This window comes from Zonotrichia leucophrys, chromosome 4, assembly GCF_028769735.1.
Source record: "Zonotrichia leucophrys gambelii isolate GWCS_2022_RI chromosome 4, RI_Zleu_2.0, whole genome shotgun sequence".
Taxonomy (NCBI): Eukaryota; Metazoa; Chordata; class Aves; order Passeriformes; family Passerellidae; genus Zonotrichia; species Zonotrichia leucophrys.
Genome location: NC_088173.1, coordinates 64,582,547 through 64,596,968, shown reverse-complemented (window position 1 = coordinate 64,596,968; position 14,422 = coordinate 64,582,547). Strand labels below are relative to the sequence as shown.

At 62.0% G+C, this 14,422-nt stretch overlaps 1 protein-coding gene across 7 annotated transcripts in view; it reads right to left on the bottom strand.

Moving 5' to 3' along the window:
- Positions 1-12,294, bottom strand: part of RAB11FIP5 (RAB11 family interacting protein 5) — a 40,408-nt gene extending 28,114 nt beyond the window's left edge. For 4 of the 7 annotated variants that reach the window (XM_064711933.1, XM_064711935.1, XM_064711936.1 and 1 more), the window contains exon 1: positions 11,867-12,293. In XM_064711933.1, the coding sequence (XP_064568003.1) occupies positions 11,867-12,243 (377 nt within the window). In that variant the 5' untranslated portion in view covers positions 12,244-12,293. Of the gene's footprint in view, positions 1-11,866 lie in introns of all 7 variants that reach the window. The other 3 variants (XM_064711938.1, XM_064711939.1, XM_064711940.1) reach the window with 2 other exon arrangements.
- Positions 12,295-14,422: the final 2,128 nt, after the last annotated feature.

Below are 14,422 nucleotides of genomic sequence, written 5' to 3'. Positions count from 1 at the left end.
AAAGCAGCTGTTCAAGGCAAATCCTCTGCTCCTGCTGGGACTCTGGAGCTATTTCTGGTTCCCAAGGCCTCATCAGCAGTCGGGGCTACACCTCTAACAAGCACAGGGCTATTTTTAGGCTGAGCTCTCAGTTTGTGGCACAGGATGAGGGTTTGGGAGGATCCAGCTGCTCCATGTCCAGTGCTTGGGATTTTTATGAATCAGCCCCAGAGGAAACAGGAGGTGCAAACTGCTGGGAAGCAGCAGGACAGCAGGACCAGGGAGGGAGCAAGTCCCAGGCAGCAACTCACAAACTCCCACAGCACCTTTCCACCAGGAACCCCTTCCCACAGCTCTGGGTTTCCCAAATTCCTTCAGGAGCTGCCCTGGGGGGATGCTGGGAGGGGTTTCTGGGCTGGGGACACCCCTGGTCCCACCCTGGAGAGGGACACGATGTTTTTTATGGGAATAGGCAACACAACACACCTAGGAAACAACCATGAGCTCCCTTTTCCAGGTCTGAATGAGCAGAACTGGGTTACATCAGCTAGCTCTGGAGCAGGGGAGGGAGGGAGGGAGGGAGGGAGCTGTGCCAAGCACATCCAGCCCCAGGGATCCACCAGGATCTGCTGCCTGGGGGGCTGGGAGGCCACAGCTGGGACCAGCCCCTCGCTGCACAGCACACCCAGGACAAGCCACTCACCCCCAGCCACCTGCTCTGGGAGACCCTCCCAAGGTCTGGAGGGGTCCCAGCCCCACAGAGCCTTTGCAGGTCACAATATTTCAGTTAAAATGCAGTGAAACCCTGTCCAGAGCCAGAGCTGGTGGGGAGCAGGAGCAGCATTGCTGCAGGTGAGGAGATGTGGCCTGGTCTGTGCTGCTTCTCTGCTCCCCACAGCTGGGATGTGCTTCCAGATGTGTCCCAGTCTGAACTGCTTCTCTGCTCCCCACAGCTGGGATGTGCTTCCACAGGTGTCCTGGTCTGTGCTCCTTCCCTGCTCTCTACAGCTGGGATGTGCTTCCAGAGGAGGGAACCTCCTGATCAGCATCCCCTGGTCCCTGGGAAGCTGCTCCTTTTGCTCCTTTTCCCCGAGCTCCTGCCCCCTGCCCTGCCAGGGGATGTCCTGCTGACACACCGAGAGACTGGGGACACCTCCAGGGTGACACATGCATGAGACACCTCCAGGGTGACACCTCCAGGGTGACACCTCCAGGGAATGGAGAGCTCAGAGACACCTCCAGGGTGACACATCTATGGGACACCTGCAGGGAATGGGGACATCTCCAGAGTGACACCTCCAGAGCATGGAGGGCCCAGGGACACCTACAGGGTGACACCTCCAGCATGCCACATCCAGGGAATGGAGAACCCAGGGACAGCTCCAGGGTGACACACCCATGGGACATCTCTGGGGAATGGAGAGCCCAGGGACACCTCCAGGGAATGGGGACATCCCCAGGATGACATCTCCAGGGAATGGAGAGCCCAGGGACACCTCCAGGGAATGGAGAGTCCAGGGACACCTCCATGGTGACACATCCAAGGTGACACATGCAGGGACACCTCCAGGGAATGGGGACACATCCAAGGTGTCACACCCAGGGAATGGAGAGCTTGGAGACACCTCCAGGGTGACAACTCCATGGGACACCTCCAGGGCATGGAGAGCCCTGGGACACCTGCAGGGTGTCACATCCATGGGACACCTCCAGGGTGTCACCCCTGGCAGAGCAGCCCCAGCCAGAGGGAAGGCACAAGCCACAGGCTGGGACATTCTCTTTGCTGCCAAATGTGCATTGTCCCTGTGATCCTGCACAGAGGCAGCACTGCTGGGGTGCATCCCCAGAGAGGGACCCCAGAGCTGTGTTCCATGAGGGCAGGGCCTGGAGGGCAGCCCAGGGAGGCTGAGGGGGAGGAAGCAGAGCAAACCCAGCCAGGAGAGCCTGGCAAGGGGAAGCTGCTGCAGGCTCTGGGGAGGCTCTGGCGAGCTGGGGGGGCTCTGAGCCCCCATTCCTGGGCTGTTCCCGGATCAGGAGCTGCCCTGTGTGGCAGAGGCTCCCCAGCCCCCACAGTGGGGCTGTGCCCACTCACCTAGGTCAGGGTGGGTAATGAGCACAGCCCAGCCCTCCAACACAGCCCTGAGTGGCTCTGCTCCTCCTGCTCCCCCTGTGAGGAGAGGAGCAGTGCCAGGGGCAGCCTGGGGAGACAAACCCAGCTCTGGTTTTACATCTGCTGGAGCAGACACAGAGCTCCCAAACCCACAGCTGCCCTTGTCCTGCAGCATCCCTGCCTGAGCCAGGGGCAGCAGGAGCACAGGGATGTGGTTATGGGGGAAGGAGACCCCACAGAGGATGAGGATGGGGTGGATTTGCTCAGGGAAAACACCTTCCCTTCTCCTCTGTGCTTCATCCTCCCCTGGGCAGCAGGGGACAGTCCAGGGGGGCACAGGGACACCTCTGGCCGATGAACATTCATGGAGCTACAGGGGAATGCTTGGGCACTTCTCTCCCCACCAGTGAGAAACCTTGCAGGGTTTGGGAGTGCTGGGCTGGCCATGAGCAGGACATGGCATAAGCAGGACATGGCATGAGCAGGACACAGCCAGGATCTCTGGGATGGCATGAGCAGGACACAGCCAGCACCAATGGCATGAGCAGGTTATTCCAGAAGCACATGGGTTATTCCATGAGCACATGGATTATTCCAGAAGAACATGAGTTATTCCCAAGGGGGACATGGGTTATTCCCATGGGGATATGGGTTATTCCAGAGAGAACATGGGTTATGCCAGGGAGGACAGGGGTGATTCCAGGAGGACATCGATTACTCCAGCAGGACAGGGGTTACTCCAGCAGGACAGGGTTTACTCCAGGAAAACATGGGCTATTCCAGGATGACATGGAATATTATTCCAGGAGGACAAGGTTATTCCCAAGGAGGACAGAGGTTATCCCAGGGAGGACAGGGGTCATTCCAGGAGGACATGGGTCATTCCAGGGAGGACCACCTTTGCCCTCTGATGGCTCTGGCGGGGCTCCCCAAGATTCCCCTCCAAGCTCCAGCTGAGCTGCACCTGCAGTGCCCCAGCAGCCCTGCTCAGCACACCCTGGGCACCAGGAGCTCCAGTTCCCCTCTCAGACTGGTCCCAGTGCTTTGCCAACAGGGAGTTCAGAGGAGTTTCCTGAGAGAGTGAAGTCCCTTGGGGACCCCTGGGATTCAGGGATGCACGAGGGGAGGAGGCACAGCTGGAGCATTTCTGGAGCACTCCCATTTCAGGTGCTCCCCCAAAGGCTCCCCAAAGCACTGAGCACTGTCAGGGCAGGCCAGGCTCACCTAAAGCAGCAGAAATCCTCCTGCCCTGCCCAGCTCAGAGCTGCAGCCAGACACAGGCACATCCCAGAGGCTCTTCCCAGCCTGCTCCAGGCTGGCATTTCCTGCTGATTCATCCCTGCAGCAAGGCAAGGTCAGCCTGCCTGGCCAGGAAAGCCCCCAGCCTTCAATCAAGGATTCAGCTGGGCTGCCACAGCGCCAGAGCAGGGCAGGGCATGGAGAACCAACCCAGGGAAAACAGAGAACCCAGCCCCTGCTGGCACAGCCCCCTGAGAGCCCAGCACAGGCACATCTCCCTGCAGAGAGGCAGCTGGGCAGGAGGAAGCTCCCCTACTCCCCTAGCCCAGAGGGGAAGCACAGGGTGGAAAACAAGCCAGCCCAGGGGAATTCTGTGCTTTTCTGTCTGGTTTGTGTTCCTGCCCCAGCTTCCCCTGCCAGGGCTGGTTTTGGATGGCTGATGCTGCAGGTGAGCCCTGCGAGCTGCTGAAAGCACAGATGGAAAATAAACACAGGCTGATTCCCTGAGGATGGAGCAGCAGAGGTGGGAAGTTCATGTCTCCAAATGCTCTTCCCAGAAGTGCTCACAAACAAGGCTGAAAGGAACCAAGCCCAGCTGCTCACACAGCCAGAGCCCAGCCCTGCTCCTCCAACAGGCACAGCAGGAGCTGTGTGGAGAGGCAGGGAGCCCTGGGCATGGTGCTGATGCTCCTCTGGAACACCAGGAATCCAGGGGAAAAAATCCCACCAAAGGGCTCATCCCAGCACCCACAGGCCAGGAACAGAGGTGGTGTCACTCCAGAGGGACTCAGTGGCAGAAACAGCCTGAAAAGCAGGGAAATGCCAGCCCAGCTGGTGGCTGTGCCCAGGGATGGGACAAGGTCCATCCTGGCATGGTCAGAGGATGGCATGGAGGGGACAGCTTTGGGACCAGGACAGACACCAGACATGGAAAAGAGCTCTGAGGCACCAGGATGGGGCTGGCATGGGAGCACAGGCAGCAGCTCCATCCCAAATCACTTTTTTTGGGGATCTGAGGCTTTTCTCTGGCACAGGATGGACAGGTGGGGAGAGGGAGGGAGGGAAAATTTCAGGAGCTGTAAAACAGACTGGGGACAGCAAGAGCAGGAGTCAGGACATGACTGCCCAGCTGGATTTATCTGCTCAGCACCCACAGTTTGTGTCCCCCAGCTGCCTCCCAATAAAGCACCCAGTGGGCACTCAGTGATCTGAGCTGCCCTGACACACAACCCAGGGGACAAGGTGACACTGGCAGTGCTGCTGACCCCTGCTTTGCCCACAAGAGCCCAAAGTGAAACCAACAGGAGCCCTGAGCTGACTCTGTGAGACTGCAGAGCACCAGGGGCTGCTGCACAGGCCCCATGGGGGCAGCTGCTCCTGCCAGCCCCTCCATGGCATGGGGGGCACAGGAGAAACACCCTCTGCTGTGGATCCTTCCCACTTCAGGCTGGGAGAGGCACCAGGGCAGGTGAACACACAGAACCTGCACCCAGAGACTGGGGAATGCCTGTTCTCCAAAGGGACACCAGTGCCAGGGCAGGGACACAAACCCCAGGGGAAGGGACACCAACACCAGGGCAGGGACATCAATGACAAGTAAGGGACACCAACCCTGGGGCAGGTGTCAGGGAAGGGACACCAGCCCCAGGGCAGGGACACAAATGACAGGGTAGGGACATCAACCCCAGGGGAAGGGACACCAATGCTGGGGAAGGGACACCAGTCCCGAGGAAGGGACACCAGTGTCAGGAAAGGGACAGCAACGCCAGGGGAAGGGACAGCAATGCCAGGGCAGGGACACCAATGACAGGGAAGCGACACCAACCCCAGGGCAGGGACACCAATTATAGGGCAGGAACACCAATGATAGGGTAGGGACACCAATGCCAGGGCAGGGACACCAGTGCCAGGGCAGGGACACCAATGACAGGGGAAGGCACACCAGCCCAATGGCTCCACACAGCCTAAAGCACCAGCTACAGCTGCTCTGGGAACAGGTCACCAATGCCAGCACAGGGACACCAATGCCAGGGCAGGGACACCAATGCCAGGGCAGGGACACCAACGCCAGCACAGGGACACCAACCCCAGGGCAGGGACATTAATGCCAGCACAGGGACACCAATGCCAGGGCAGGGACACCAATGCCAGGGAAGGGACACCAATGCCAGGGAAGGGACACCAATGCCAGGGCAGGGACACCAGCCCCAGGGAAGGCACACCAGCCCAATGGCTCCACACAGCCTAAAGCACTGACTACAGCCCCTCTGGGAACAGGTCACACAGGGATGGCTCATCCACCACAGCAGCCCTTGCTCAGGAGTGAGTCAAACACAACAAAAGGGAAAAGGAAAGGAAGGAATGCTGAGCCCAGCAGCAGCCCCACTCCCTCATCCTGGCTGGGCTGGTCAGGGAAGAGTCCCCTGGCAATGCAGAGCTGGGGAGGAGCCCCAGGGTGCTGCTCCAGGGATGGAATTCCCAAAGGCCACGTCCTGGGCAGGCCCTGATGGAGCAGGAGCATTCCAGGGCAGGTCTGAGCACAGCTCAGGCAGGCACAGGCTCTGACAGGCCCCAGGCACAGAGAGGGGCTCAATGCCCACCTGGCACTGCAGAGGATGCCAGCTTTCCCTTGGGCTCCTCCAGCACTGAGCAGATTCCTCCAGGAGCCACAAGGATATTTCCCAGAAGGAGGGGAGCAGAGCCCACCCTGCACCAGGCTCTGGAGGGACGGGAGGGAGCAGGGACTGAGCACAGCTGGGCTCAGCACAGGCAGCAGCTCCAGCTGCCCCAGGCCTGCAGCTCTGCACCAACAGCACTGAGGGCTTTGCCCAGGTTTGTGCTGCAGGTTTTTCTGCAGCTGGAGGCACTCAGGGCCCTGGAAAATCCATGTGACACAGCGAGAAGCCTGAGTCTGCAGCTTTTTGGAAGACGATGGAGGGTGATGGGCCAGTGCTCACAGCCACCAACACACCAATGTGCCAGATTAGCTAAGCTGGGAGCAGACCACTCAAACATCTTAAAAAATGAGAAAAGCAGATTTTCCTGCAGGAGAGCAGATTTTCCTGCAGGAGAGCAGAGCAAGGGCCTTAAACTCCTTAAACCAGCAATGGCAGCTGGGTGGAAATGGGGTTAGCTGGGCAGGTAGGAGCAAAATTACACCCAAAATTACACCCTGTGGAGCACCTGGGGCCTCTGCCCTGGGCTCCCAGCTGGGGCAAACACTTGCCTGGGGTCAGCTGGTCACCAAATGTGTTATCCTAGTTCTGGTCACCAAGGGTGTTGTCCCAGCTCTGGTCTCCACGGGTGTTATCACGCCCTGGTCACCACGGATGTTATCCCACCCTGATCACCACAGATCCATCCCACCCTGGTCACCACGGGTGTCACCCCACCCTGGTCCCCACAGATGCCACCCCAGCCCTGGCTGTCCCCCTGCCCCCACAGCAGAGCATCCTGCCCCAGTTTTTGGCAGCAGCAGCCCCTCCTCCCCTGCAGCATTTCCACACTCCAGGGCGTTTCCTGCCTCAGAACTGCATTTTCAGCCTGAGCCATCCCAGCTCAGGGCACACCAGGAGCTCCCCGGTGCTCCTGCCCCCCCACAGACCCTCACCAGCCCTGCTGGGCACTCTGCCTGCCCTTGGGTGCAGAGCTGCCATCCCAAACCCACCCCAGAGCAGCAGTTTCCTCCCCACCCCAGTGCAAGGTCTCTCCCTCTCCTCGGGCTAAGGACAGGCGTGCCAAGGACAGAGCTGCAGGGATTTGGCCTGGGCTCAGCTCCCCGGGGAGCAGACAGAGCTCCAGCCTGGGTGTGACAGTGTCCCCTGGCACCAGGAGCCAAGGCCAGGCTGGGAATGGAAAGCAGCACCAGGTCCCAGGGAGATGGCACAGCCCCGAGGCTGCCACAGCCCCATTCCACTGCTAATGATCTCCTGATCTTCATTAAACCAGGGAGGGAGGGAGGGAAACCCCACGGGCACAGCGTGGGCTGGCACAGCTCCAGAGGGGCTGGGGAGGAGATGGGAGTGGGTCCATGCCAGGGGGAGCACCAGGACAGTGCCAGGGAAGCAAGGAGGGGACAGGAGGGGTCCCACCAGGCCAGCAATGGACAAGTGCCTGGTGTGGGGGTCCTGGCAGGGATTTGGGACCATCCTTGGCTCTGAGGGAGCCTCTCAGCCCTGCAACACACTGAGCACACAGGAAGCACCCATCACTGGGCAGGATGGGCCCCTCTGGGTCAGCCCTCTCCTTCTCCCAGCCTCCTGCCCATGCTGGGGCTCCTTCTCCACTCTCTCTGCCTCCATGGCATTCCCCAGCCCAAGGAATTCCCTGTTCCTTCCTCTGAGGAGCTCCTCCATCCCCACACGGAGCAGAGAAGCCCTGGTGGCCCCAGGGAGCTGGGCTGGCCAAGTTTGGCAGCCAAAGGAGAGGGTTAGGGCGCTGTGCTGGGGGAGAGGGAGGGAGGGGAGCCCCAGGCCCTGGCAGCCCCCCAGAGTCCCCCCAGCAGCAGGTGCCCCACAGCTGGGCAGGAAGGGGAACCAGAACAGGGAAGAGCAGCACGGAAGGGCTTTGGGGAAGTCAGAGCTGAGCTAATTCTGCACAGGGAACAACTCCCCCAGACGAGTTCCCTGTCAGAAGCAAGTGCAAGGCACTGCAGGAAAAGCAGATCAGTAATCCTGACTCCTGCTGCACCCTCACACACAGACCCCAAACCCTGGGGGTTGAGCCCTGGGGCTCCCTGCCTACACCTTCACCCCGTCCCATGCCCATGGGAGATCTCTGGGACAGGGACAAATGGAAATGGTTCTGCAGAGAGGGAGGGACTGGAGAATGGCCACTAAGGGCTTTAGCCAGCCCAGAACACCTTGGACCTTCCTCCTGCCATCACCCTCACCCTGCAAATCAAGGATATTTTGGGTTCCCAGGCAGGGAGATCTGGGGCCCAGCCCTGCAGGTGTTCCCTACTGTCCCCTCAGTGTCCCCTCCCTTGCTGCTCACCCTGGGCCAAGGGAAAGGTCCCCAAGTCCTCTGGAGAGGGACTGGGGACAAGGGCTGGAGGGATGGGGCACAGGGAATGGCTCCCACTGCCAGAGGGCAGGGCTGGATGGGATATTGGGAATTGGGAATTGTTCTCTGGCAGGGTGGGCAGGCCCTGGCACAGGTGCCCAAATTTGCTGCGGCTGCCCCTGGATCCCTGGCATTCCCCAAGGCCAGGTTGGACACTGGGGCTTGGATCCACCTGGGACAGTGGGAGGTGTCCCTGCCATGGCAGGGGTGGCACTGGGTGACTTTTACAGCCCCTTCCAACCCAAAGCACTCCAGGGTTCTCAGCTGATGGGCTGGGTGTGCAGGGGACAGTCCCTGGCTTGCTGCCACCCCATGGGGGACTCCAAGGGCATTTCCTGGATGTTGGGAAGCAGAAGCAACACCTGCCTTGTGAGTTCCCAAAAATCCCTCTTTTCCTGGGCTGAAGCCTGACTTTGCACAGCACAGGGAGCTGTAGGACCAGGACAGGGGAGGGAGGTGAGGACCAGGAGATTCTGCCCAGGGCTCTCTGGATGCCCAAAGGCTCCATGCAAAGGGGGAAATGATGCTCAGAGCTTGCTTTGCCTGCCAAGCCCGATCCCCAGAGCTGCCTGAGCGTGGGACAAACCCTGGGACGCCCAAAAAGGCCATGAGAGCTCTCAGGCTGCTCTTGTGCAACTCCAGGAGTTGCTTTTCCCCTGGCAAAGCACCGAAATGGCCCAGGCTGAGCAGCTCGTAAACACCCCCGGCCCCCCTTCCCGGGGAAGAGTCCAAGCTTGACGGAACATTTTCCAGCAGCCGAAAACAAGGATAACAATTATCACTGTTTGAGTTCCTGTGCAATAAAAACCTGCAGGGAAACGAGAGCAAGGTCAGCACGCTGACAAGGGATGCTTTGCTGGAGCAGGCTCCCCCTGCCCTGGCAGAGGGCAGGGCTCAGCCCCACAACCTTGTTATCTCCCCAGCACAGCCCTGCCTGGGCCCTGCAGGGCCAGCCCCAGGGTGGGAGCCTCTGTTTGTTTTGCTCTTTCTAATCTGGGAAGTTTCCTCCTGAACAAAGTTGTTTCCAGACATTGGAGCTGGCTGGGAGCTCCCAAAGAGTCAGAATCCCCTAGGCTCCCTATGATCCTTCTCCCACCCAGCTGGGCAAGCTCCAGCCCCTGGGATTCTCCTCCAAAACCCAGTGTGGTCCCTCCAGCCTGCAGAGGGGCACAGGGTGAGAGCTTCCCTCATGTTTTCCGTGCTCATTTCCATCCTCGGGGCCACGGGTGAAAACAGAGTTTTAAAACCTTCTGTGATCCTGAATGCCTCAAGGGGAAGTGAATTTTCCTTATGCAAGCAAAGCTACAGGAAGGGAGGGAAACAGCAAATGAGAGACTCATGGAATGGGTTGGGCTCCAAGGGACCTCAAAGCTCATCCCAGTCCATCCCTTCCCCTGTCCCAGGTGGATTCAAGCCCCAATGCCCAACCTGGCCTTGGGCACTGCCAGGGATCCAGGGGCAGCCTCAGCAAATCTGGGAATTCCAGCCCAGCCAGGAATTCCTTGCCAAGATCCCAGCCCAATCTCTCCTTTCCCAGTGGCAGCCATTCCCTGGTTCCTGTCCCTGCAGGCCTTGTCCCCAGTCCCTCTCCAGCTCTCCTGGAGCCCCTTCAGGGTCTCTGAGGATTCCCTGGAATTTTCCCTTCTCCAGGGGAACATTCCCAGCTCTGCCAGCCTGTCCCCAGAGCAGAGGGGGCTCCAGAATCCTGGAATGGTTTGGGTTGGGAGGGACCTTTTTCTCTCCAGGCCCTGGAAGGTGCTGGAAGGTCTCCCTGGAGCCTTCTCCAGGCGCCTGGGGCTCTGCAGCCTGCAGGGTTGGTGTCACGGGGTGACACAGGCTGGACATTGCTCCCGTGGGATTAACAGCCCCTGACGGGACCTTTGGGACTCCAGGAGCAGGCCCTGGCCAGGAGCAGGCCTCGGGGGGCTCCACAAACACCTCCCCCAGGGCAGGGCTGTCCCCAACCACGGGGTTTTCCCACATCCCCGGTTCCAGCAGGCCCCAGGAATGCCGGCCCAGCCTCTGAGCCCGCCCAGCTCCGGCGTTTTGCTAAGAAAAGCAGAATAAAGCAGGATAAGCGCGGGGGAGCTGTCAGCCGTGTCTCCGGGGCTCCTCACGCCTCTCCCGGCCCACGCTCCCCTCTGGGCCCGCCGGGAGCCTCGGGGCTGGGGAAATGCGTTTGCTCCACAGGGAAAGTTCCCCCAGCCCGTTCTGCTGCTGATTTTTGTGGCTGTGAGGGGAGGGACGGCGGGAGGGAGGGAGGCTCCCTGCGAGGCCGCAGCTCCGGGCAGCGATCCAGCACAGCTGCCGGGTTCGGGGGGCCAGGGGGGCACTGCCAGCCCTGCCCCAACAACGCCCCCAAAACTCCTTCCCTGCAGGAATCCCAGCCCCATTCCTGCCCCTCTGTGCTGGGAAAACAGTCTGGTTGTTGTAAACCCTTCTGGGCAGGGAGAAGGAGCAGCAATTCCCTCCACGCACAGGGTGCAGCACGGGGTTGGGGTCTGCACCCCAGACTGGGGACCCTCCATCACAAACCAGGTGACAACAGGGGGGCTGCAAAGCCACCGCAGCCAACAGGGGACACCTGGTGGGACAAACCACCAGAGGACAAACCACGAGGTGCAGAAGTGACAGAGCCCTGGGGATGCAGAGGGACCGTGGGCCATGCTGTGCCTGCCCGAGGGATGGATGCTCCGGTGCCCTGTCCAGCACGATTCCCTCCAGGGGGATGCAGGGACCCCCGTCCCACATCCCCTTCCTGGCACAGCCGGGACGTCCCACCCCTCCCGCATGTCCTTCCCGGGCATCCCCAGGCCCTGCCATGGCCCGAGTCCTTCCGAGGGGGTGACACAGCCAGCCCGGCCTGGGGACCCCTCCCCAGGGCCACTCTCCTGCGGTGGACAGAGCCATAGATGGAGCCGGAGCCCCGCAAAGCCCAGACGGGCACGCCCGGATGAGCCACACCCCAACCCTCGTGGCACGTCCCAAGGGTGCCCATGGAAGCTGTGATGCCCTTCTTCCTCCAGCAGCCGTCCTGGGGACCCAGGGACCATGCGCTGCCCATCCTGGAATACACAGTGACAGCCATCCCAGAGCACTGGGGGGGTCCACAAGCCCACTCCGGGGCACACAGTGACACAGTGACAGCCATGTCAGGGCACTGGGGGATTCCATGTGCCCACCCTGGGGCACACAGTGACACAGTGACAGCCATGGCAGGGCATTGGGGGATTCCGTGTCCTCCTCCAGGCATACTCAGGCACGCTGTGACACCACCGTGGGACACACGAGGATCCCAGGACACCAGTCCCCGGGCACACAGGGGATCCATGTGCCCACCTTGGGGCACAGTGACAGCCATGGCAGGGTTTTGGGGGGGTCCATGTGCCCACCCTGGGACCCCGTGCTGCCCACTCGGGGGCACTCAGTGCAGCCCCCGCCCCAGCCCCGCTCCCGCGGCCGCCCCGCACTCACCGCTCGTCGGGCCCGCGGCCGCGCTGCCGGGCGGGCTCCAGGGGCACCAGGGCCTGGCCCAGGAACCGGTCCATGCCCACGAGCGCCCGGTGCATCACCGTGAGCACCAGCTCGGCGCAGGCCCCGGGCTCGGGGGGCAGCTCGAAGGCACATTCCTCCCTCCACTCTGGGCTGCCGCCGCTCTTCTCGGCCACCGAGGTGCTGTACTTCTCGCGGCCCAGCTGGATCACGGTGTACGCGTCGCTGCCGCCCGCTTTGCCTTTGCCGCCGCCCTTGCAGCGCAGCCCGCGGGCCCGCACCACCGTCACCTGGACGTGCGTGGGCAGCCAGGCCGGGCAGCCCTCGGCGGGCAGCGCGGCCGCCCGCAGCAGCGCCATGGCCGAGCCGGGCCGGGCGGGGCGGGGCCGGGAGAAGCGGCCGGGCCGGGCCGGGCCCCGCTCCGGAGCCGCCGCTGCCGCAGCGCGAGCGACACCGGCGGGCCGGCCCCGCCCGCAACGGCGCAGGCCACGCCCCCAGCCGCTCTGACCACGCCCACAACGCGCTCTGCCTCCGCCCCGCTCAAATTTAGCTCCGCCCCAAACGGCCCCGCCGCGCGCTGGCCACGCCCCTGGCTCTTAACCACGCCCCACGGCAGCCCTTGCCCCACCCCTGGCTCTTAACCACGCCCCACGGCCGCCCTTGCTCCACCCCACCCGCATTGACCCCGTCCCCGACTGCTCCGCCCCGCCCCGCCCCGCCTGGCTGTTGGAGAGGGCGGGGCTCGGGGCGGGCGCAGGGGGCGGGGCTGAGGGCGGGGCCAGGGTGACGCCCAGCCTGCTGCGGTCACACCCCTGCGGCCACACCCAGGGCGGTCACTCCCCTACTGTCACACCCGGGGCACGCACATCGCCATGGCCCGGGGCATCTTGGCACCGCATCCCGGGCACGGCTCTGCCTGTCTGTGCCCCAGACCCACATGAGTGCGAGCACAGGTGTGTCCCTGTGCACGTATGTCCCTGCCCAGGTGTGTCCCTGCCCAGGTGTGTCCTTGCACATACAGGTGTGCCATGTACATACAAACACACAGGTATGTCCGTGCCCAAGTGTGTCTGTGTCCAGGCGTGCCCATACCAGTGTGTGACCATTCCCAGCTATGCTCATTCCCAGCTGTGTCCATTCCCAGATGTGTGTCCACTCCCAGGTGTGCCCATTCCCACATGTGTCCATTCCCAGATGTGCCCATGTTCAGGTGTGTCCACATCCAGGTGTGCTCATGTCTAGGTGTGCCCATGCCCAGGTGTGTCCACACCCCACATCTGTGTGTGCCCCCCTGGCTGCCAAAACCCCCCCGGGCCGTTCTGCTGTGCCCAGGAGCACCGGGAGCAGCTCCTCGGTGTCCCCACAGCTGGCCCCCGGTGTCCCCACGGCTGACTCCCAGTGTCCCCGAGCCCCGCACACCCTTCCTCACCGCTTACTCTTCCCACCCAGGAGCGTTTCCCAGGCTGGGCCGGGCCCCAATCCCAATGTCCCCTCTCAGTGTCCCTAATGTCCCTAATGTCCCGTTAAACCCCCAGCTCGGCCCCGCCGCCGTTCCGTGCCCGGGGCAAGGTCAGGCCAGCGGGGCGGCGATCCCGATGCCGATCCCGATCCCGCCGCGATAAGGGGCGACCGGGGCAGCGGGGCCGTGCCAGCCCTGCCCTATCGCTGCCATCGGCCACCACTGCCACCGCTCCCGGCGAGCCCGTTCCGCTCCAGCGCGGGGACACCAGAGGGACACCGAGAGGGGAGGGGGACACCGAGAGGGGACACAGAGACGAGAGGGGGACACCGAGAGGGGACAGTGGGACACCGAGAGGGGACACCGAGAGGGGACACTGAGAGGGGACACCGAGAGGAGAGGGGGACACTGAGCAGGGAGGGGGACACTGAGAGGGGACAGCGGGAGGGGAGGGGGACACCGAGAGGGGAGGGGGTAGCTGAGCAGGGACACTGAGGGGGGGACACAGAGGGAACATGGAGCAGGGACACAAGCAGGGACACTGAGTGGGGACAAAGAGAGGGAACACTGAGAGGGGACACTGAGCAGTGACATTGAGAGGGGGCACTGAGAGGGGACACCGAGTGGGGACAAAGAGAGGGAACACTGAGTGGGGACACCAAGAGTGGACACTGAGAGGGGACACACACTGGGGGCACTGAGAAGTGACACTGAGCAGGCTCTGAGGTCCCTTCCAGCCCCATCATTCTGTGATTCCCGTGTCCCTTCCCGTGTCCCTTCCCTTCCCTTTGGGTCTCCACTCACCCCAAACGCAGCAGGCAGGGCTGAAGCTGCCCGGGGCAGGAGGAGCCCCATTTCACCCCAAAAAGCCCCCAGGCAAACCCAAGAGCTGCAGAAAATCCCATATTTTCCTGTTGGGATGTGCTGCCCCAGCCATATTCAAATCCCCCATTAAAATTTGCTTCATAGGGAATAAAACCCTCCCCAGGAACTGCTTATCACCCCGAGATGAACTCAAATCCAATTATCCCTCCAGTCCAGGGCCTGCTCCCACTCCCCCGGCTGCCCCTTATCCCTCC